The sequence below is a fragment of the Cibotium barometz genome, chromosome 45, assembly GCF_041138505.1.
Source record: "Cibotium barometz isolate CiBa-2024 chromosome 45, ASM4113850v1, whole genome shotgun sequence".
Classification (NCBI taxonomy): domain Eukaryota; kingdom Viridiplantae; phylum Streptophyta; class Polypodiopsida; order Cyatheales; family Cibotiaceae; genus Cibotium; species Cibotium barometz.
The window spans coordinates 27,846,794-27,872,073 of NC_141090.1; the positions used below are offsets into that span (position 1 = coordinate 27,846,794).

Here is a 25,280-nt window from a genome sequence, read left to right on the forward strand (position 1 = left end):
ATTATATTGCCTTTGCCAATTTCCACGGCCTCTTTGACTCCCCCTGCCTCTGAATTTGCCTCTTCCACCTGCGTTGTCATGCTGTGGCACGTCCATGTAGGAAAAATCTTCTCTGTGATCAATTCACATGAATTCAGAGACAAGGACATGCAAACAGTGATGTATAAACTGTACATGGGCCTTATATGCTAGTACTCTGTAAATAGGAGTTCATATATAGTGTGGCATGGTTGATTTCTTTTGGGGTATACAGGGCATTTAGAGATGAGCACTTGGAAGGTCTCATTTGAGTGTGTGAAAGCATGGGGGATAATTGATGATAAAGGGGCCAAGGTGACAATGGTTATTGGTGTGAAAAGGTATTTGGGGGTGGCCATCTTAGGCAAAATAAAAATATATATATATATATAATATTAAGTGGCCAAAAAAAAAAAAGAGAGGACGTGGAGGTTCTGGAGGCGGCCAGCACACATTCTCGAAAGTTGGCGAAGAAGGAAGCCAGCGTGAGTGGATGGGCCGCCGGGTAGAGTGGGAAAAAGGGGATCGTCTGGCTGGAGGGGATTCAGCGGGAGCTCTCTGGCACAGCAGAAAGGAAGGGCCAAGAGGCTTCCTGCCATTGTGGATTTTGTGCTGAGTGGGCATCGTTACAAGCTGCTCATACCCAAAGAAACATGTGCAATTACGTTCTCCTTGTCTGGTGTACGATGCCCAGGCTGGGGAGAACCTTTTGCAGATGATGCAATTGCTTTTATGCGGCGGAGAATACTACAAAGGGATGTTGAGATTGAGATAGAGACTGTGGATAAGACGGGGACATTTTTGGGTAGCTTGTGGGAGTCAAAATCAAACGTTGCAGTCTTGCTTTTGGAAGCAGGTTTGGCCAAACTTCATCCACTTTTTACTGCTGATCGAACAACAAAGGGCCATTTGCTGGTTCAGGCTGAGGAAAGAGCTAAAAAAAGAATTGACAAAGGTTTGGGAGGGCTGTGGTGAAGGTGCAGCGCTCAGGGGCTGAACAGAGGGCATTTATCTCCTGGCAATAGGCTGGCTGCAGCTATACGTGATAAAGCTCATACTCACTCTCTCTCTCCTGCTTATTGATGGGCTGGTAATACTGCGGGGAGAGGAGCAGGAGTGTGGAGCGCAGGCGTGAAGACTAGCTGGCACAAAAGGTGGCTTCGGGTAGCAAGTTCAGATGGGGAGGTGTGGTAAAAACTTGTACAAAGTGGTGGTGCTTCACAAAGGCTAACATCTGAAGTTCACAGAATTCTACCCAAGTACAAGCAGGTCAACAGCCATTAAAGGCTACAAGATCAACTGAGCATGGAGTTTCTAAGGAAATGTGGAGCTTACGAATATGCAGCTCAAGCCAGAAGCACGTAATGCTCTAAAGCTTCCCATTAAAGTCAAAGCAGGATTTTTAGGATCAGTAAAACTGAAGGAACTGATAAAGCTGAAGTGAACAACTCATGGCTGGGGCTCTCTGGCACAACTGAAAGACGAGCTAGAGTGGATGACGTCAAAGGGCTGGCTGACGGCTGGCGACAAGCTATTCTATGGGCTGTTAGCATGCATATGCTGAAGAGATATATACCTTTGGGTTTGATGATGTCTTGTGAGTTTTATTTGTTTTGTTTCGTGAGTGTTGATGCATGTCAATCATATTGTACAAACATATAGTATATGTTATGAGAAGATCTTTCATGATGATGAAGCTTTGATGGCGTGTCTTGTATGAGTTGTGGAGACAATCCCATAGAATGTATGCCTAAGACAAGAGATTGAGATAATACCATGCTATACCTTGTTCTATGATAAGCTGAGAAGACATTTAATGCTTGGAATTTGGAAGCTACTCTCACAGCCAGAAGTCTCGCACTTTCCCAGCGACACCGCCCATGTCACGACAGCTTTGGTGAACCCGACGTGAGACTGCTGGGTGAGAGTGTGGTGAAATATACAGGGAAGCTATGGCTGAGAATTCTGAGGGTCAAGGGGTTCATTTTGACCCTGGAGTTATGCAGATGTTTCAGATGTTTACTATGTATATGAAACAGCAGCAAGCGGCTGAGAGGGAGCAAATTTCCACGACTAAAGCACTGAAGTCAATCGTGAAAAAGGTGGATCAATTTGATGGTAAAGACATCACAAAGTACTTGTGCAATTACACAAAGGAAATGGAGCTAAACAGGGTGACTGAGGAGCATATGGTTTGAAGTTTTGAGCTGGTATGTGTTCCCGAAATAAGAGAGCGCATAAGAAGATTACAGGCAGCACATGGTGGCAGAAATTGGAAGGAGTTCAAGCTTGCTTTGAAGGATGATTATTTCATGGAGGATTCCGAGGCAGGAGACAGTATACGTCTTGAGACTGGCTGGGAAGAACCTGTGGATTCTCAATCTGTTCATGCCTACATTGCAAAATGCCAGAATAATGAGGCACAAGTAGAGGAAAAGCGTAAGAGGGAAAATGACAAAGGAGATGCCATGGATGATGGTTATGATGCTTCTATGAATGCTTTGCCATGTTTGTTTGATAGTGTTCAAGGTGTTGATGATATGCATGTTGCTAATGATGTTATGGAGGATAGTGCATATGTGACCGGAAGTCATACGAATGTTGTTTCAGAGGATGTTTGCTTTGCAGATGGTGGTTTTTGTTTGGAGTTTCTCTTTCAAGACAAGCAGGTCTTGTTAGAGGATCACTTTAGTGAAGTTAATGTTTATGTGGATGAGTCTATTTCTCAAGACAATGAGGATCTTGGGATGGCTCAACTGTTTGATGATGATGAGTTTCTATTTGCAAACATCGGTAACCAACAATCTATGAATGAGGCTTCTTGCACTCTTGATGATGCTAGAGATGTGTTTTGTTTACATGACAAAGATGATGCTTTTGATGTTTATGCTATTGATGGACCGCGACATTCTGATGTAGCATCACACCTTGATTTTCTTACACCAGTTTGCATAGATGCATGTGAAGCATGTAAAGGCTTTGATAGCATATTGGTGGTGAAGATAGATGAGGAGGTAATATGCAAGAGAACACAATGTGATGAACGGCTTGCTATGATGCCATTATGTGTATTTAAACCAAGGATATGTTATAATTCAATGGAGCAGGCTCATGTGGAATGCAAATGGGTATTTGATCGTGGTATATGGATTGTTGGCAACCATGACAAATGTATTTGGGGATTGAATGCAGAACAATGGTGGGTAATTATGAAGGCTTTGTTTTTTTTACTTGTTTGATATTTATGGATACCAAAGCTTGATTTGAAACACTTTAAAGTGTTCCAAACATGGGGTTGGCCAGATGACAGATTCTTTTTGCTGATTAATGTATGAAGATGACATTCAGATATAGGTGGATCTTGATGATGACTTGGCACATACCGGAGGATGTGCAGGTTTAGAGGGGGCGGATGTCGTGCTGTGGCACGTCCATGTAGGGAAAATCTTCTCTGTGATCAATTCACATGAATTCAGAGACAAGGACATGCAAACAGTGATGTATAAACTGTACATGGGCTTGATATGCTAGTACTCTGTAAATAGGAGTTCAAATATAGTGTGGCATGGTTGATTTCTTTTGGGGTACGGAATTGATTACAGGGGAATATACTAGACATCAAAAGGGGTTGGGGGAGGAATCTTACACATATGCTGAAGAGATGTATACCTTTGGATTTGATGATGTCTTGTGAGTTTTATTTGTTTTGTTTTGTGAGTGTTGATGCATGTCAATCATATTTTACAAACATATAGTATATGTTATGAGAAGATCTTTCATGATGATGAAGCTTTGATGGCGTGTCTTGTATGAGTTGTGGAGACAATCCCATAGAATGTATGCCTGAGATAAGAGATTGAGATAATACCATGCTATACCTTGTTCTATGATAAGCTGAGAAGACATTTAATGCTTGGGATTTGGAAGCTACTCTCACAGCCAGAAGTCTCGCACTTTCCCAGCGACACCGCCCACGTCACGACAGCGTGTTGTTGTTGTTGTTGTTGTTGTTGATTCTGGGACTGTTGTTGTTGCTGCTACTGTCCATAATTCTGATTACCTGTTCGGCCACCTCCTTGACCGCGTCCACACGGCCTCCTCTACCTCGTCCTCTTCCTAAACTTGTGTAGAAGGCATGTTGCTCTGAACTGTTTTTGTTTTGTGATGACTGTTGGTCTTCACCCAAGCTCTTCTCTTCTATAATCAACATAGACACCAAATCTGTAAAGTTGGGAATGTTTTTCCGAGTCTGAATAGACGTCTTGAACGCCTTGTATTGTGGCCCGAGACCACGTAGACAGACCTCCACTTTATCATCATCATCTACTGAGGCACCAATAGATGCAAGGGATTCCACAATACCCTTTATCTTCAACGTATAGTCATTCACATACATGCTCTTTTTCTCCATAGTATGAAGTTCATTCTTCAACTGTATCTTACGTGCCTTGGTATTTGTTTCATAAAGCTTTACCAAGGTGTCCCATGCCTCCTTGGGGGACTTGGCATCCTGAATGTGCCCAATCATAGTGTCCTGTATACTAATGGAGAGCTAATACATGACTTTCCTGGCTCCATGGTTCCACTCTTTAAACTCTTTCACATTTGCAGCAGTAGGATTTATGTCCGGTATCTCCGGTGCCTCTTCATGCTCACCTTCTATGTAGTTTCCCATCAGGAAATTCGTCAACCTGAACCTCCAAGCATGGAAGTTATTCTTATCTAGCTTCTCAGCCACAATCTAGGTTATCCCATCATTTGACATCTTGCCAAACACACAATTTTACCAGAAATAGCACTCTGGTTTATCCTGCACAAACTGCTGTATTTCCTGCAGTGGTACTTAAGTACTCTCAAATGTCACAACCAGTGACTTCAATGTGCATACATACACCCAATGGCAACTGTTGACCTCTTTGCAGCACCCACAGTGTCTACACAGTCAATCTGTCTTCCTGCAATTCTTAAAACAGAGTTCTGCAGAGAATCGATGACTTACCCACAATGCTCGAAATCGCCTGCTTTCTGAAAAACGGAGGTCCAGACGCGCCCAAAATGTGTTTTTGGCCAATAAAATATTGTCCGATAAAACATTATAGTTGCCTTATAGCTTTACTCCCGCGAAGAAAGCTCCTCAATCAGAGATCGTTTGCCGGTGCCTCTCGTAGAGCTCCCGACAAGGGTGTAGTCACCAACACAAATAGGAAAGAGTAGTTGAAGCTCTTACCCTCGTACCGCTTCTTGTGGTTCTCTTACTTGCCCTTAGCACGAACCAGGCTCTGATACCAAGAAAAGATGCAGGGGGGAAGAGAGCTTGAGCTCTTGCAAGCACACACACACTCACAAAACCCTAATAGAGAACACACAAGGTGAGAGGCTGAAATCTTCTTCTTCTTCTCACAACACTCAACACACCATATACAAAGAGAAGAGTACACAATAATATGAAAGGTACTCAACCAATACATACACGGGTTCTCTATAGTGTGAACCCAACTAAATGAGCTGGCGCTATAACTATGCCAGTCTCTAGAATGGCTGTCACACAGCCTGTCATCCCACTGGCCGTATATCACCCATGATCTCACCAACCATGCCAGTGGTGTAAGTGTGGGGCCTATTCCCCAGGCGGGTCGTCAGTGTCCACCGCCTCACTAGATGAGCTCGATATCTCAACAAAGTTGACTTTGAAAAGTTGCTCTCCCTTGCGTCCCAACATTATGAGACGCAGATTGCATACATGGAGTAATACTTGGCTCCCCACTCCATCTCCTTTCCCCATTGCCCCAATGATCGATGGGCGCCCGTTGAGCTGCTTAAGTACATTCAACAATATGCCCGCCCCTACATCCAGCGCCTTGAATGCTTCATTGACATCTGCATCCCCGCCGCAAGAGCTTACTGTACCTTCAATAAGCAGGAGGTGAAGAGGTTGGGGAAGGGCAATTTAGGAACTAGGTTCCTCTCGTGGCTCACCACTTTTGCGTTCCTCATCAGCGATGAGGATTCAGATGAAGAGGTAGAGATGCCTGCATTGCAGTTAGCAGGGTATTTGAGAGATAACAAGGTATTGAAGGCACTAGGTACGAGTGCTGGTGTGGAAGAGCAGCTTGCATCAGAGCACTTTCCAGAGGGTGCACAATCCGTAGCTGAACAGCCCCCTCTGTAGTAGAAGATGCGGGGCCATCTTCTCCACATGAGGAGAGCAAGGTGCTGCTAGAGCTTGAGATCAATCTCTTAAGCACCATTGTGGTGTGGAAGGCGAAGAATACTTATTTCTTCATGACCTTGAAAGGCAGCTGGCTTGAGAATGGATGAATGCTTGGGTATTATATGCACGCAATGTGAGGTGGACCTTGATACGTCCAACCTCGGTCCTCACCTCGATAGTGTCATATTACCCTTTGTGTTACGAGATCTCTTGTTATGTTCTTGAGAGAGAGAGAGAGAGAGAGTGTGTGTGTACTCTAGTGCATGTTTCTCTTTCATGCATGTGTGTGAGAGAGTGAGAGGTAGATTGCCTTGCATTGTGGTGCGAGCAACTTCGCGGCAGTGACAACATGGATGTGGAGATCAGAGGAGTGGAGCTTCCAAATCGATCTTGGGGAGCCTTAAGGGATGTGATCTCGAAGCATTGGTAAGTACCCAACGATTGTTGTGTCTATTGCTTCTCATGTTTACGGTTGTGTGGAGTTCCCTCTTGGGAGGTGTGGTAGCCCATAACATTTTTGGCACCGCTAGTGAGGAAACACCTTTGTTTCTTCCATCCTCTTAGAGCTTCATCTCCCACTATGTAAGATTCACCATTGCCTTTGCATTTGGAAGGTGCAATGTGAAGAAATTGTGTAAATAAGGTTTGAGTGGCAGAGAAAAAATTATAGAAAATCGTGTGTTGGAAGGGTGGGTGAGTACTTAGAGGAAAGCTATGTTGGAAGGGTAAGTGAGTCCTTAGAGGAAAGCTACACTCAATTTTACATTCAATTTTATTGTTTTTCATCACCAACTCAACAGCGTGAGCTAGTAGGAGGTGACACGTTTTGTTTTGTTTTGTTTTTTTAAAAATCACGAAAACTACAAAAACAAAGAGCCACCGGTTGTGTTTATGATTTGCATTGCATTCCTCATCCTTGGCACAACCATTTTGGATCATTTGGATAGGGGAATCACCCTCTAACCTTCATTCTGTCGACGTGGCTATTAACACGTGAAAGTGTAGGAAACGTTTCACGACGTGAACCATTCCCTGCTACTTCACGACATGAAACACCTCCCGCAAATTAGTGTTAGGAATCTTAGGATTACCTTGCTAAAATTATGTCCCCTTATCCTGACACATCTGACATAGCGAAACCAAAAAATCTTATCACGTGAAATAGTAGCGAAGCGTTTTACGATGTGAACCACATTCTGTTTCACGATGTGAATCTTATTCTATTTCATGACGTGAAGCATATGATACTTCATGGCATGAACCATAACCTGCTACTTTACGGGTTAATACTTCACGAGTTAACCCTTTAGGCCTTAGCGCTTCACATGTTAGCAGTTCATGAGTTAAGCTTTCACGGACTGCTAGTTCATGAATCAAGGGTTATCAAACCAGTGGTAAAAGAAGCACCCCAATTACACCATTGGAGTCTATCCGACTCAAATTGAAGTAATTTTGAGCTAAATATCTAAAACATGCATGAAACATCAGATGCCGCAACATGAAAATAAAATCATGACGTGAAAACAACATTCTGTTTCATGGCGTAAATTGCTACCTGCTACTTCACGACATGAACCATTCTGTGCGGTTTCATGGCTAGAAAAAAAAGTTCAACATAAAAACAAGGGAATCAGTTGAAGTAGTGATTTCACCTATCAAAATACATTCTCATGAACTTGAGGTCTAGTAAACGCACTGGAGAAGACCTTACCCCCGATGATAGTGCATCAAATCACCCAGGTTCTTCCTACCAAAAAAGTGTTGGTTTAGGCCGTTCGACGAGCACTCAATTGAGTTTTTCATCTTGGAGGAATCTGACCACCATAGAAACAAGTAGTGAGGAATCCATGGCAGAAGGGCTAAGATTCTCTAACCTTGGAGAGGAAGTAAAACCCTCTTCCCCTACTAGATCTAGTGGAATCTTTGATATGGACAAGGAATTTTTTAGTCTCCAACACGGCACGAAAGATGAAGTGTAATCTACAGGCACTGGCCCATCAACTAGCGCAAGACACGGTCTAAGAACGGAATTATCAACCCAACCTTCTAGCCCTAGGCAAACTAACATAGTAAGGATCAGTGGGATGAACCCCCCCAGGTTTAGAAGGGATAAGGAAAGCCCCGCCAGGGCCGGTCAAGTCTTCTTTCCCACATCGGAGGAAATAAAAACAGAATTGAAGAGGGTTGCAGTAGAGTGACAATTGTAGCTATTTAGCTTAAGAAAACAAGAGCTTGATAGGCAAATCAAAAGGGTAGAACAACAGGAAATGGATGAATTGAATCCATTTCGACCACGTGGCAAGGAACTAGAAACATTTAGAAATGACATTGATAGTATGTGTATGGGAATAAAAGATAGAGTGATTCTAACTATGGAACCATCAATGAGGGACCAAGGGCTGACGAGAGCCTTGAGACACAAGAGGATGAGGACAACCTACCTAGGGCACCTGTAAGTGGTGAGAGTCGTCTCTATACAATAGAGGATATACAAGAAATGATCAATGATCCCACGTTCTTGTTGAGCATGGAACTCTTGATCGAGCAAAGGCAGAGGCCGAGGCTACTAACAATGAGCCCGGCAATGAGGAATTACCCAGACCTATCCATAGACCCGAAATGAATAGAAGAACCAATCTAGGAAGAGGACATTGTCTAGGTAGGGGGGTAGCTCCTTGGAGGTTAATTGTAGATCCTAACGTAGACCTAAATGGAGTCACAAGGGCGGATCTGCTAAATATGACTGTAGAAATGGGACGAGGAATGGTTAGGGAACTAGGTACTACCCTCAAATCCAGACCATCCCAGATGAAGCCACACATTATTTCAAATCTTGTGCAAAATTTCTCAGGAGATGGGGACCCGATCCAACATGTAGACATCTTTGAGTCTACCTCTGAAACATGTGGGCAAGTGAGCGATATGATACATGCTTTTTCCTTGACCATAGAAGGAAAAGCTCACCAATGGTATCAAACACTAAAACCTGAAGAAATGTGTTCATACCAAGCTTTGCTCGAAGTGGTGACAGATGGAATCCTGCGACTCAGCTCCACAATATCAAGAAAAAGGAAAATGAGTCCATGCAAGATTATGTTTCTTGGCTTAAGCACTTAAATTCAAGATGCAAGTTGAGGTAAATCAATTACTACCTTGCTCCCGAAGAGGAGTCTGAGATCATAAGATGCACGATTATCTAGTGTTAGTCTGACCAGCACATCTAGATACTTGCTAAAAGTTGGCAATTGAATATGAGGACAATATGCTTGAGTTGTCGCAACATCAGAAGATGCCAAGGCAGCCTCAGTGTAGTGGCAACATCGCGAGTCTCCAGTCATCAGGAAACAGGAACCAAGAACAAGCAAGTTGGCAACATGACAGTGGAAGTACTCTGTAATGCCATCTTGGATAATTCAAAAGTCAAGGATGGAGAGAGAAGTATCGAGAAATGCTCATCTCTACCCCCCTGGAGAGAACTTATTTGGTGCTCAATTTGCAGACAAATCATTTGAGCACCAAATGTGGTCACTGCGAGAGATTGGGAAACCATGACATTGCTATGTCAGATATCCGAGGGTCCAGCCCTTAGCACAATACCCAGCACCCAGAGTGCCGCTAGCCTTGCCAACACCACCAATACAAAACATTGTGGCTGTAGGGCAGCCAAATACCTACCTACCTAGAGGGATGTTTCAAATGCAGGACATGTCACCTTTTCTGCCACTTGTTCAACCCCCACAGCCACCAGAGGCTAAAATCAACCAAGTGTTGATTGAGGAGCCCTTGGATGAGGGAGAAATAATGCTCGAGGTAGAAGTCAATAATGACTAATGAGGAGCCCATGGAGATCACACCAAAGTATTATGTCGTACGGAACAACATGCCAGTACTAGTGTTTCAAACCACGGTACAATGGAAAGGAAAAAACATAAACTCAACTATGCGAAGGGGACCCATAGAATGTTTTCATTATAATGGACCTCATCGAGTAGCGGAGTGTCCTCTTAAGAATGTGGCTAATGCTGGTCAGCTCAAACCAACGTGATGCCTACACTTTCATGTGAGAAGTGTGGTGTCGATCATTTGATCAAAGACTTCCCATATCATGCCAATGAAGGGTGTACCACCATGGTCCAACACACTTTCCCGATCATGGAAGGATCAAGACCATCTAGGAGAGAACTATATTAGATGAATCCAAAATATACGACAATTGTAAAGGAAGAAATTGATAAACTCATTGCTTGCGGATTTTATCTATGAAATAGAGCACATAGATTGGCTTTCACCAATCATGATTTTGCAAAAAAAAAAAAGGAAAATTAAGGGTCTGTGTTGAACTCCAAAAGGTCAATGTAGCCACTAGGAAGGACCACTACCCACCACTGCCATATATAGAACATGTATTAGAAAGGGTAGCAGGTGAAGAAGCCTATAGCTTCTTAGATGGGTTTTCAGGTATTAGAAAGGGTAGCAGGTGAAGAAGCCTATAGCTATAGCCTAAGAAGCCTATAGCTTCTTAGGTCAATGCAGCCACTAGGAAGGACCACTACCCACCACTGCCATATATAGAACATGTATTAGAAAGGGTAACAGGTGAAGAAGCCTATAGCTTCTTAGATGGGTTTTCAGGCTATAATCAGGTGTCCATAGCACCAGAAGACGAGCACAAGATAGCCTTCAATACGATGTGGGAGACATATGCTTATAAGATTATGCCTTGGCCTCACCAATGTCCCAAAAACTTTCCAAAAATGGCTAATGTGCACTGCCTTCAAGCACTACTTGCAAAAGTGGTTGGAGGTATTCATTGATGATCTATGTGCACACTCATGATGGACTGAGCACTTTGCTTTCTTAAGGAAGGTGTTTGAAAGATGTCAATTAAATCGTATATCCCTTGACCCTTTAAAGTCTCAATTCTAGGTTAAGCACAGTGTAATCTTAGGGCACATTGTGTCTAAAAATGGCATTTCCACTGATGAGAGCAAGGTAAACTTGATCTTGGAATTAGCCCCACCAACTAACTACAAAGGTGTACAATGGTTTATGGGCTATGTTGGGTATTATCGATGCTTTATCATATTCTATGCTGAAATTGCCAGGCCATTATATAAACTACTCACTGTCTTTGAATGGACCGAGAAATTCCAAGAGGCCTATCACAAGTTGAAGAATGCACTGGTTCGTGTACCAATCTTGAGACCACCCAACTGGGATCTTGTATTCCACGTGTACATTGATGCATCAAACATCGCTATAGAATGTGGATTGGTGCATCAAACGTCGCTATAGGATGTGGATTGGTACATTGATGCATCAAATGTCGCTATAGGATGTGGATTGGTGCAACCTGGGGAATTCAAATTGGATTACCCAATTGGTTTTGCCAGTCATCACAATTGAATGATGCAGAGATAAACTACACCACCATGGAGCGTGAAGGGTTTTGACCGTGGTTTATGCTATTAAGAAATACAGACATTACCTGCTGCTGCTGCTGGCCAACAAATTTATATTCTTTTGTGGACCATTAGGTCCTGTTATATTTTGTGAACAAGCCTTGCACCTTAGGAAGAATCACACGATGGTTGCTTCTACTCCTAGAATTCGATTTTATGGTCATGGTAAGAAAAGGAACCTAACATGTTTTGGTGGACCATATGTCTAGAATTCCTAACAGAGAACCAACAACATGCATTGATGATGATCTTCCAGATGCTTGTCTGTTCAAACTTGACATGGTACCTGAGTGGAGTGAGGAAATATCCGACTATCTAGCTCATGGTTTTCCATAAGATCGATCTTTGAAAAAAGATAAAATGTGTCAGCTTATTAAGCTAGCCACACCTTATCAATTTATTGATGGAGAATTATATAAGCTAGGCAAGAACGATATCCTCAGGAGAGATGTGTGCGATAAGATGAGTTTGTCACTGTCTTAGAAGAACCACACGCAAGAATACCTAGAGGCCATTTTGCGGGAGAAGTTACAGCAGCTCACAAGGTTCTCCAAGCACGATTGTGGTGGCTTACATTATTCGGGGACATAGAATTTGTAAAGATATGCAAGGAGTTCCAACAATTTTCTATTCCACACAACAAAAGGACAGGATGCCACTCACCCCTGTGATTGTGTGACAACCCTTTGAAAAATGGGGTATCGATTTTGTTGGACCCATTAGTCTAACAGCGCATCCGTCCTCCCAAACACATTATGTGATCGTGGCCACATAATATTTCACTAAGTGGGAGGGGGGGCGAGAGCCTCTAAATGAGCTGATGCTCGATCTATGGCCAAGTTTCTATATGAACAAATCATTTCCAAATTTGGCTACCCACTTGAAGTAGTCAGTGATGACTGGGGTTCACATTTCATCAATAAGGTGATTGAACACTTACATGATTCCTTGTAGTACACCGCAAATCATGACCTTATTACCCACAAGAAAATGGCCAAGCAGAGAGCACAAACAAGATCTTGTGTGCTGTCTTGACTAAAACTTTAGAAGCCAGCCACATAGATTGGGAACACAAGCTGACCGCAACACTATGAGCATATTGTACATCATATAAGGTAGCAACAGGATACATTCCCTTTCGCCTAGCTTTTGGCATTGATGCGGTAATTCCTATGGAATTTTTATTCCTAGCCTGTGAATCACCATAAAAGAAAGGCTCACTCAAAATGCATTAGTTGAAAAGTTAGTTGACTTGGAAAAACTCGACGAAACCCAACTGATTACCTCACATGGGCTTCTAGTCGAAAAACTATGGAGGAAACACTGGTTTGACCATAACTTGAAACAAAAAGAACTGGAAATGGGGGACCTCTTCCTCATGTATGGTGTGGAAAGCGCCAATAAAAAGAAACTAAAATACAGAGGCTTAGGACCTTTTAGAGTGTCCGAAACCACCCCTCAATGGTCAGTCCACATTGAAACTATTGAAGGGGTAGAAATGGAAGGGTGCATCAATGGGAGTAAACTCAAGAAATATTATGGACCCTTGATCTAGGAAATGCTCACACAAGAGAACCTTCTAAAACAAAAAAAAGAGCTAGTCAAGGAAAAGATCAAACAAGCTCAAGAGGAAGCCAAAGAAAAATAAAGACTCCAAGGGAGAACGCTACGTGTAAATATGGCTTCACTCACTTTTCTTGATAAGGATGACTCGGATATTGAACTTGCAAGACTTAGTGTACATGTCTCTACAAAGGAGGGGCCATGCAACAAGCATCACACTTGTTGATACGGGGTCACGTCAAAACTTGATTTCTTATGAGACATGGGCAGCTTTAAACAAACTCCCCTAGAGACAACAAGTGCTGAAATTCGAAGTGTGCATCCATCTGTCACACATGCAATGGGACTTTTGAATGTAAACATCTCTGTCAAAAATAATCCCTTGGTCATCGGGAATGTGTTTGTTGTGCCTATAGGGACAATGGTAGAGGAAATGCTTATTGGATGAACATAGATTTGTGCCAGCACCACATCCAATGGGAAAAATGAGAGGTATAACTTAATGATGGAAAAGACACCATCATCGTGCCATTATGGAGTCCATTGAATAAAGGGAAACATGCAGTGACATGCAAGATGGAATCTCCAATGCCAAAAAAAACAGAATTCCTAACAGAACAAGCATTCTCATTTTAAGGTCTTCCCTCTTCAAGAGAATCAAAGCAAAGGAAGCAAAAGTCTCCAGGCAAAAAACAATGGCTTCCCAGGTCCAGCTTCAAGCACAAGGATACTATGAAACATACAAAAAAGCCGCATGGGAACAAAAGAAAAACAGACATGCTATAAGCAAGAGATAAGAAAAGACAAGCAGGGATAGGAAGCTGTATATCAGGCAAGCCCGCACACAACTTAGCATTCAACAACGCTGGGTCCAAAAGGACTTACTAGCAAAACAATGCTATTATAAGGAAATAAAACCATATGGGTACAAAAAACAAATTCAAAAACCATTTTTGCAACTGCCTCCAGAATAACAGAAGAGTACCATAAGCACATACAAGACAAGGCTCTAGCTAAATAAGGTACTAAAAGGAAGCACCAAAGTTGATCTAGAAAAAGAAGCAAGTTCAACCAAGTAATAAAGTAAGAGCAACACCTCCAACGTCACCCACCAAGAAGGAGAAGCTGAACCAAGCCGTGGACCAAAGTAAGAAAGACTTGCACTCACATGCACAAGAAGCAAAATAGGTTCACCAGGATTTGGTGGATGTACTCCTCACTTGATGGAGGGAAAAATCAAAAGTTCTCACTTAGAACTTATGTGGTTGCAAAAACAATAAATATTTTATTGGAAACTGTCACACGGAGCGATGATCTCGGGTCATGTTCTGGGCGTGAGTTCTCGCTCAAGACTAGAAAGTCCAATACAAAAGTGAAAACAAAGAGTACTTGGAATCGTGCACACCAAGACCTATAGCTCGTCTTGAAGAGGATGACGAGCCGGTCGTTTTGAGTACTAGAACTTTGAAATCGGACTCCGTATGAAGGAGTTATGACCAAAAACGTACAAATGACAATGGAAAACAGTGTCACCCAAATGCGGGCTTCCAACCGAAAACTTGTATTGAGATAAAATGCCGACATGCCACAAGATTACAATGGGATCACAAGAGTGATGAGAGAAAATGACTTGCGGGCATCCGAGGTGCGGGATCCCTTGCCCACAAGCTGTCTTATATCTAAACGAAGGTAGGAGCGGTCGGGGGCTAGGCCACATTACTCCACCTCAAGGTACTCCCATATAGATGCAAATAATTCAGGGCGTCCAAGCATACCTCGAGAGCACAATGTGAGACCGGATAGAAATCCCAAAAATCCCACGCCTCACATACACCCCCCTTTTGAAGAGCTTGAAGTCCCTTTCAAGCCATTATTCTGGATGTACATCATCCGCCAACAACGGGCACTATGTTGTAAAACTGTAGAACCAACGAACATGCCATTTGAATCATTTTCCCTTCTGGCACCCATGTGCAATCTGTCATGGGGGGATGTTTCCATTTCACATAGAATTCTGGCATACTCTAAGTATCTTAAGTGTGCAAAATGGGCAATTATCCATGGTACCCTTGAATGTGTTTACATGATTGCAAGCCAAGTTATGAGAAACAGTAAAAAAGAATACAAAAGACAATACTTTGAAATGGGTAGAGAACATGCTTTAAAGCAGAAACCAAAAGAGAAAGCAAAAACTTCTAAACCCAAGAAAAACAAGGGATAACAAACTATCGAAACCAAAGCTAAAATAAAGGATAGGGATAAAGAGCCTATGGAGGACATAACCCCAAAAAAGGCCAAAAGCTACACATGATGCAAAAGAATCCACCTCAATGGCTACCACACAAACTACAACACCCACATGTGCGACACAGAATGCAAAATCTTGAAAGAAAATTTGTTCTCGTCGCATGGGTAAACATAATGAAAACCTGATGATCCAAAGAAAGTCAAAAGATGAAACAAGCTCTAGTACATTGATAAGTGAGGATGAAACAAGTTCTGATTTGGCACTAGGTGCACCTCACAGACCAATCAAGAATATAGAACCCACCCAACACCCCAAATTGAAAATCTTGATCATATGATATATGCGGAACATAAAAAAGCAAGCTTAGGAGAGCATGCTTAACATTGTTGAGTGTTATATAGGATCACCGGTAGTGATTACACCTCATAAATCCAATCCTAAAAAAGCAACCAAAATACAAGAACTTGAGGAGTAGCGCTTTCCCTTTCAAAAGGAAGACATACTCTCTATGGAAGAGTCATTAGTAGAGGCAAATCGCACGAATTATGCAGCTGCAAAAACATGCAAGGAATTCAATGAATCCCTTACAAAATTAAAGCAGTCTCTCAAAATCTCATTCAGAGGAATGCTCTTCTCTCATGGTGGTGAAGCCAGCATAGCATCAGCAATTTCACCTTCAAAGGCTAAACATGAGTTATACCAAGACATAAAGAGCCAAAAAGATGATGAGAGTAAATGGGAATATGAAATCGAAACTGGATCTGAAGCTAAAACACAAACTAAAACATCCATGGTTCCCCTTGAAGATTCTATCATGGTATGGTTAGATTTCCCTATAGGCAATGGTGTTAAGTGCAAATGTGCGTTGATTAGCCCTTGAGCTAGTCATAACATCCAGTGACAATAGACACTTGGGTGTCATTTTGGGACAACCTAAACTCATCTCCCTAAAGACCATGGTCTTGCACAAGAGGAGCCAAAGGACAAAACATTGAAGTTCCAAATTACTTTAGCTATGCTACTCAAACAATCGGTGGAGATGTGGAATTTAGATTCCATATTTTTGGTATAATTCAAATTATGAGTATTTATCAAAAGTGGAATTTTGAGCATTATTGATTTTATTGAGAAATATGGGTATAATTGATTTTTGTAAATCCCATGAATCTTTTACTCAAAAGAAGAATATTGAATATATTTCACTTAAGAAATTTAAGAAAGAATATGAAAATATCCATCGAGAAAAAGTACCTTTAACTAGGCCAAGCAATTGGCAGAAACTTAGAAAAGTCCCATCGATATCGAAAGTCGAAAACAGTAGTAAAAGTGGATGTGACAAGATGTGATGTAGAGCCAAATGAATGTGACGGGATGTAAATGGATGCAATGTGAGTAGATGAGATGTGAATGTGATAAGAGGAGATATAAACATGATGTGATAAGATGTAAATGTGATGTGATAAGATGTGAATGTGATATGATAAGATATGAATGTGATGTGATAAGATGTGAATGCGATGTGATAAGATGTGAGTGGATGTGATAAGATGTGGATGAGATGTGATGTGATGTAAATGGATGTGGCTGTGGATGTGATGAGATGTGGATGAGATGTGATGTGATGTAAATGGATGTGATATGATGTGATGTAAATGGATGTGGATGTGGATGTGGATGTGATGAGATGTGGATGTGGTGTAAGTGGATGTGGATGTGGATGTGGATGTGGATGTGGATGTGGATGTAGATGAGATGTGATGTGATGTAAATGGATGTGGATGTGGATGTGGATATGGATGTGGATGTGGATGTGGATGTGGTGAGATGTGGATAAGATGTGATGTGATATAAATGGATGTGGATGTGGATGTGATGAGATGTGAATAAGATGTGATGATATGTGAATGGGTGTGATGTGACGTAAATGGGTGAGAATGAGATGTGAAGTGATAGATGTGCATGTGAATGAATGGATGGATGTGGATAGATGTGAATGTGAATGAATGTGATGAGATGTGAATGGATGTGATGAGATATGGATAGATGTGGATGTGATGTGATATGGATGGAATGAATGTGATGTGATAAAGATAGATGTGGATGGAATGTATGTGATGTGATGTGGATGCAATGAATGTGATGGATGTGAATGGGTGTGATAGATGTGAATGGGTGTTATGGATGTGAATGGGTGTGATGAGATGTGAATGGGTGTGATGACATATGAATGGATATGATGAGATGTGAATGGATGTGATGATATCTGAATGGATATGAATGTGATGTGATGATATCTGAATGGATGCGATGAGATATGAATAGATGTGAATAAGATATGAATGGATATGAATGGATGCGATAAGATATGAATGGATGTGAATGTGATGTGATGATATCTGAATGGATGCGATGAGATGTGAATGGATGTGAATGTGATGTGATGATATCTAAATGGATGTGATGTCATGTGAATGGATAGATGAGATGTAAGGTGGATGAATGTGGATCTAGGTAGATGTGAATGGATGAGATGAGATGTGATGTGATGTGATGTGGATCTAGGTAGATGTAAATGGATGAGATGTGATGTGGATATGGGTAGATGTGAATGGATGAGATGTGATGAGGATGGATGTGACGTGATGTGATGTGATGTGATGTGATGAGGATAGATTTGGATAGATGTGATGAGATGTAATATGATGTGATTGGATGAGAATAAATGAAGATGATGGGAATACATATGACTGGATGTGGAATAAGCAATGTGAATTGATGTAGAAGAATATGGAATAACGAGAAATGATGTGGAACAATGTGGAAAGATGAGAGTTCGTTAGAAACAATATTTATGAAACCTGTTTTTAATTGACTGTTTTATGTCAAGAATGCTGGGAAGCATTTTGACCATCTTGTGAATGAGGTCGTGGTAGAGACCTAAGTGATAAAGTTGCAACAACTGATAGAGAGTCAACGGAGGACGTCTCGCATAGCAAGGTCGGCCGAGATCTTGACCAGCCTCCATTCAATTTAAATGGTGAGCTTCTGGTGTATGGTGGATGAGGGACCAAGGAAGCGGCCTATGAGTGAAGCGCTAGGTGACCTACGAAGGAGCCTAGAGGGTGCTGACTATACGGTGCTCGACGAGCTCTGGGTCGCCGAAGATACCCATGCCTGCGTCGAGGAAGAAAATGGAACAAGGAGTTAGAGTTGTTTTCTGAACTGGGACATGGATTTTGTTGATTGGCCTTGCTGGTCTTCAACGGATAAATCCATGGCTCTTTTATACGGATGAATCCATGGCTCTTTTATATGGATCTGTTAGTTGATCTTGTTGATCTTCAACAATGGAGAGTCCATTGTTGATCTTCAACAATGGAGAGTCCATATGGATCTTTCTTATGTGATTATATTTCCAGGTACTATGAGCTAGAAACTATCAAAAAGGCCCCTGAGTGAATAGGTGGTGAGTGTTCTGTCTACCAATGATGCCATAGGTACACTTGGGAAGAAATGAATGTGATACTTGATTATATTTCCGGGTACTATGAGCTAGGAACTATCGAAAAGGCCCCTGCGTGAGTAGGTGGTGAGCGTTTTGGTGCTAATGATGCCATAGGTACACCGATGAAGGAATGATTGGAAATTAAAATTCAAGCTAGATATTTTGGAGGATTATGATCAGTGATACTATGGTTTCAATAAAAGATTGTTTTAAAGACAACTGAATCTGTGAAAAAGGTAATTTTATATTGGGTGTGTAAGTGGTGTGACTATCTTGAACTTTGCTTGAAACGCCAGCTAGGGGCCTCGGAACTCTTTTCCTTGATACCCAGGGCAAAACATAACCAAATTCCTAAATGGATTCTAACCCATGGGTTGTTGGATGGGATTAGGCTGGACTAACGGATCCCTAAAGTGAGAGTCGATTCTGTTAAATTACGATAGTTGAAGTAAATCCAGGATTCTATGGAAAAGAATCAACGGCTATGCCTCTTGATGAGGAAAAAAGCGTTGGACTCTATGCTCCAAGTGCAAGTCTCTTCCTTGATCTGACCATGAGACTTACAGATTCGGTCAGATTAGTTTGGTTAGTGAAGACCTTGACTAGGTTAGAATAAAATATCCTAAAGGAATTGCCTATATCTATTGGGTGTGGGAAGTTTTTCCGGGTTAAAGGAATCGCCTATGTCTACTGTGCCTCTTGATGAGGAAAAAAGCGTTGGACTCTATGCTCCAAGTGCAAGTCTCTTCCTTGATCTAACCATGAGACTTACAGGTTTGGTCAGATTAGTTTGGTTAGTGAAGACCTTGACTAGGTTAGAATAAAATATCCTAAAGGAATTGCCTATGTTTACTGGGTGTGGGAAGTTTTTCCGGGTTTGGTTTGGAAGAACCGAGGGATTAGTCTCTTGTCCGAATATCTGTGGGCGAGGCCTCGAGTGAGAGGCTCTGCCCGGCGCGTAAGAAGTGCTACTTCCACTGCTAGCACCCCAGAATTTGATGCATGGAGGGGGCATGGATCTTTCAGCTGGTATCAGAGCGACTTGGCTAAAGTGGAACAATCGAAAAGCCAGAAATGTCAAAAATTTATGAAGTACCAGTAAAAGATTGTAATTGTGTGATGAAATTCATACAAATTATTCAGAATGAAGATCCATTAATTGGAAATTGGGTCTTTAGATGGAAGTACTGCAATTGTATGGAATCCCTGACTTGCTTGAGGCCTAGATATGGTGGTATTTACCTTATAACTCTAAGGACAGTGACTACCCATGTATACCATGGGTATAATTGCAACTCTTTACTAGCAATATATACGAGTAAATCTAAGACCGTGAAGTTATAAGTGAAAATGCTATCCAGACGATGAATTCGAATGCTGGTTGATATAATTTTTGAATTCTGGTTGAGAATTGATGAATTGATTTGGATTCTTATTTAAAGATGATGATTTCTGAATTCTGGTTGAAAGAAGATAAGTTGAGCAAAGCCACAATGAGGATGAATGGGGAGAACCCCAGTGATGATGTTAGTAACTGGAAGACAATTATAACCTTCAGTAAATCACTATGAGATTAGTGGATTGCTGACAAATTACTGTTGTTTGACCTTTGACCTAGTGGATCTAATTAAGGAATGACAAATTGAGAACTTACATAACTAAAATTTTCATGGGAAATATTCAGATAGAATTTTCGGTATAATGGACCATTATTGTGTTAAGGATATGAATGTTCTATATGTTCAGAATGAATTGTTCTCTGATAATGAGTTTTGTATGTTCTTATTGTAGAAGGAATCTTTATCCCAGGATTCTGTATGGGTTGACCAGACTATAAGAAGCTCCAAAATCAGTTGGATCTTAAGGTGAAAGAGTTTATCCTCCAGCTGGCCAGATGAGGACATCTCCCGTTTTTTAAGTGGGGTAGGATGTAAGATTCCTCCCTCTAGCTATTGAGGTGTAAAGGTGTAAGAACCTCCCCTTCTATTCTTGAAATTATTCCCCTCTCTGAAAGAGAAGAAAAATCTTGTTTTACCCTATTTTGGCCTAGAGAGAGATAATCCAAAATTGAGATATCTTTGGATAAAAAAGTCCTCCTAGTGTCTAAAATGGATTCCCCTGAAACAGAATTTCAAAATAAACTTTCCAAGGTGCATTAGGAAGTAATTGAAAATGTGTATAAGGGACCTCAGCCTAAGGGTCTACATTTTATGAATTTTTTGGATTATGGTCCAATTAGGGTTCCAATGTGCCAATCAGATTGATCCAAGTGTTGGAATGAGATAAATCTAAAAGAATAAAAGAAAATACCCAAAAATGAGTAAATGCTCACATAAGATGAAGAATTGTCTACAACAACTCTTGGAGTTGCTCTTCTCCTCTTGGTGGACCAATTGATTGGTCGGGGGGCTTCACTGTAATTAGAGATCACCAGTCTTTGCAATTCATTTGTGATCAACCAGACTTGAAAGGTAGAAAGGCCAAATGGGCTGAATTGATACACGACTTTGATTTCATGATTAAATACAGAAAAGGTAGCTTAAATTGCATTGCTGATGCGTTGAGTCAAATTGGTGAAGTTAATGAACTTAGCTTCATGGAAATTACTTCTAGCTTGAATGATTCACTCAAGGGAAAATGGAGTATAGATATTTTCTTTAGAAAATATTAGAATTTGGCAAAATCAGGGTCCACCAACTCTGGGGTAGATCAAAACCTAGTGTGAATGAAGGAAAAGCCAACCAATATTTTATTCAAAATGGTCTTTTATTCCAAAATGATAAGGTATGTGTGCCGGCGGATGTGTCAAAAATTAAACTGAGGATCCTATTTGAGTGCCATGATGCACCATCGATAGGACATCTGAGCATAAAGCGTACCTTGGCTTTGGTTAGAATGACTTTTTATTGGCCAAAAATGAAGGATTTTGTTCAAAATTATGTGGTCAAGTGTCATCAGTGTCAAATTAACAAGGCAAAGCACCTTAAATCTGTTCGGTTATTACATCCTTTGGATATTCTGTCTCAAAAGTGGAAAAGTATTTCCATGGATTTCATTATGGGACTTCCACGTACAAGCAAGGATCACGATGCCATTTAGGTGGTCGTGGATAGATTAATAACGATGGCTAGGTTTGTACCCACAAAGATAACAGTTAAAGCGTCGAAATTGGCTTACCAATTTTTCAAGCAATTGTTTAGACTGTATAGTCTACCTTCTGATATTGTGAGCGATCGGGACTCTACGTTCAGGGCTCATTTTTTTGCAAGAATTTTTCAAGAAATTGGAAACTACTTTGAGTATGAGTTTCTCTGATCACTTGCAGTCTGATGAGAAAACTACTTTGAGTATGAGTTCCTCTGATTACCTGCAGAGTCTGATGAGAAAACATAGCGTGTGAATCAGATTGTAGAGGATATGCTTTGTGCATATGTCTCTGGAAAACCATCGGATTGGGAAAAATATCTTCCAATGATGAAATTTACCTATAATAATTCTAAACATATACGGCTATTGGTTATAGTCCATTCATGCTTATGTATGGGTATCAACCTAGGGCACCTTTTGACGTCGGTCTTAAGGACATTGATCTTGATGCATCGAGGGATTTCTTGCATGATATGCAGGAAATGCTGACCTAAGCTCGGGATTCTATCAAGAGTGCTCAGGATTGAGCACGGTTTTATGCTGATAGGGGATGCTCACCTCGCTCTTTTGAGCTAGGAGCGTTAGTTTATTTTGAAGTTCCTAAAGATTCTCAGACTTTGTCAACAAGAAAGTGCTCTAAATTATCTCCTAGATATTGTATTTCATTCTGAGTTATACGTTGAATTGGCACGGTTGCGTATGAGCTAAAACTACCTCCACATGTCAGAGTTTGTCTAGTCTTTCATGTTAGTAGATTGAAAGAGAATCTAGGAGGTGAGGATAACACAATTACTCCTCAAGAACTCGTTGAAGTCGAAGATTTGTCTTATGTTCCACATGAGCCTAAAAAGGTACTTGAATTCAGGGGAAGGAAACTTTGTAGTCGCATTATCCCTAAGGTTAAAATTAAGTGTAAAGAGAGGGAAACTGAGGATTCGACTTGGGAGTTAGTTGAGAACGTTCAGTGCAGTTTTCCTTCTTTTCATTGCAGGAGTGCAATGTTTTAAGAGAGGGGAAGTATGTTATGTACACATTATATATGCATATATTAGGAGGCTAACCCACTTTAGGCATGTGAGCATGGGAGCATGGGAACATGCTCTAGTGGGGCAATGGTTAGGTCTAACCTTGGGTTGAGGTTAGGGTCAGGCAACGAAGGGTCACACATGGAAATGGACACCCTTAATGACAAAAACCAGTCCATTAAGAGAAATTAGTCGAATTCAAGGGTTTTTTTATGGTGTTGAGAAATTTTTTGAAGGATTAAGCTACTCCTAATGCTTGCCAACACTCTAATGCAAACAATTTCAACAAAAAACACATAAATTAAGCTAAAATTAATGATTTTAGTTATATGTTTAACACTAAAGAGAGCTAACATTCACTAAAAATTGCATTCTATTGCATTGTTTGATGCAATGGATACAAATTAAGCCTAATACAAACTATGTGCAAGCCCTAAGAACATTAAAAAATAAATTAAAAACAACAAAAACAATAAATTAAGCTAAAAATTAAGCAAAATAAAAGATTCTTTACAAAAACAAAAAAGAGAGCTATTCTACACCAAATCACACACAAATCACCATCAAATCCATATTTTTTTCATGGGAAACCATTAATCAAGACAATGGGCAATGGGTAATACGTAGATTAGAGAAAAAACGATGAAAAAAGCCATGGGATGACTCCTCGAAAGCAGCACCAAAAATGTTATGGCTCATCCTACCCCCCCTTTCCAACAAGAGATTACCTAGTGAACTGCAACTATCATGAGGATCTTTCTAATGGCCCAGCTCTTACCCCTTGAGGAATCCAATCTCTACAACTCCTTGAGAAGCAATTCCACCATGAGCATTGTCACACTATCACATTGCACTACGGGTACTCGTCCCTCCTCTCACCTCACTTCATTCACACACACTCACTAGCATGCATTAGGGAGAGAGATTAGCAAGAGGATTAGCAAGAGAAAGACTTAATTGCACAGTGGGAGAGTATGTTGTATTATGAGAGATATTCACTTATATACATGGCCATAAGTGTTCACACTCACTTAAACTATGGCTGACCGGGCACTTTAGGCTCATAAGAGGCCTAATTCTGTTACAATGACTACTCTCATAATATATCCATGAAGCGCATCACTTGGCACTTCATCCTACATGCTACAACATGCTCTTGAAGCGGGAATTGCTATAAATATTCTATCACACCATTACGGGCACTCATCCAAGTTGTAGCTTTGGACGCCATTGCTTCATATCTTGAATATATGATCTTTTGGTGTATCTACCTTGACTCCTTGATGTAAGATAATGGTGGTAGTTCTTGTTAACCCTAGGAATGGGTTAACACCCACCAAAGGTTTCGTCCTTGAAACCATGTAAGAAACAATGTATGGACTATAGAAAACCTTCTTGTCTTCAAGCATGAGTGTGGAAGCACATTCTTTGCAATCCAAAAGGCATCTCACACAAAAGAACTCCACATAGAGTTGTCCACTTATTTTATGTACATATGGACTGCCCTCTATGATACCCATAAGCCCATGGAGTCTTGTTGCACCTTGCTTTAACTGACGAGTGATGAAGTACACTGAGGGTCATGGCTGTTCATAACAATAAATTTACAGCAATGGAACCCTTCATATCATCATCCCAACTCATGCATACAGCTGTCCAAAGACACCATACAGTTGTACCCACTTTATCCCACTATGATGCATTACTTGTAGAAGCTCCGGATGGTCTTTCATCATGAAGCCTTCGGACTGCCAAGAAGTTTCTTCATAAGGCAAGCCTCTCCACTTCACAAGGTACTCAAAAATAGACCTATGAAGGTGTCTTTTCCTCATTCCTATCACCTTCTCCGCCACATATTGAATCATTTCCTCTTCATCCATAGGAGGCAACTCATCAATCACTTCCAATTGAGGTCCCACATACTTCTTTAAATGTGACACATGAAACACACTATGGATCCTTGTGATAGAAGGTAACAACAATTGGTAGGCAACCTCACCAATTCTTCTCAACACCTTGTAAGGTCCATAAAAGCGATGAGCAAGTTTTGTATTGGCGTCTCCCTTCAATGAAGCATACCTTGACTTAGGGATTCTTAAGA

At 41.1% G+C, this 25,280-nt stretch overlaps 1 protein-coding gene across 1 annotated transcript in view; it reads left to right on the forward strand.

Moving 5' to 3' along the window:
- The first annotated feature begins 264 nt into the window (after positions 1-264).
- The window catches only part of LOC147612596 (uncharacterized), a 171,645-nt gene continuing 146,629 nt past the window's right edge, over positions 265-25,280 (forward strand). Inside the window, exons 1-2 of the mRNA XM_086783536.1 lie at positions 265-359; positions 567-933. Coding sequence (XP_086639662.1) covers positions 265-359; positions 567-933 — 462 coding nt within the window. The remainder of the gene's footprint in view (positions 360-566; positions 934-25,280) is intronic.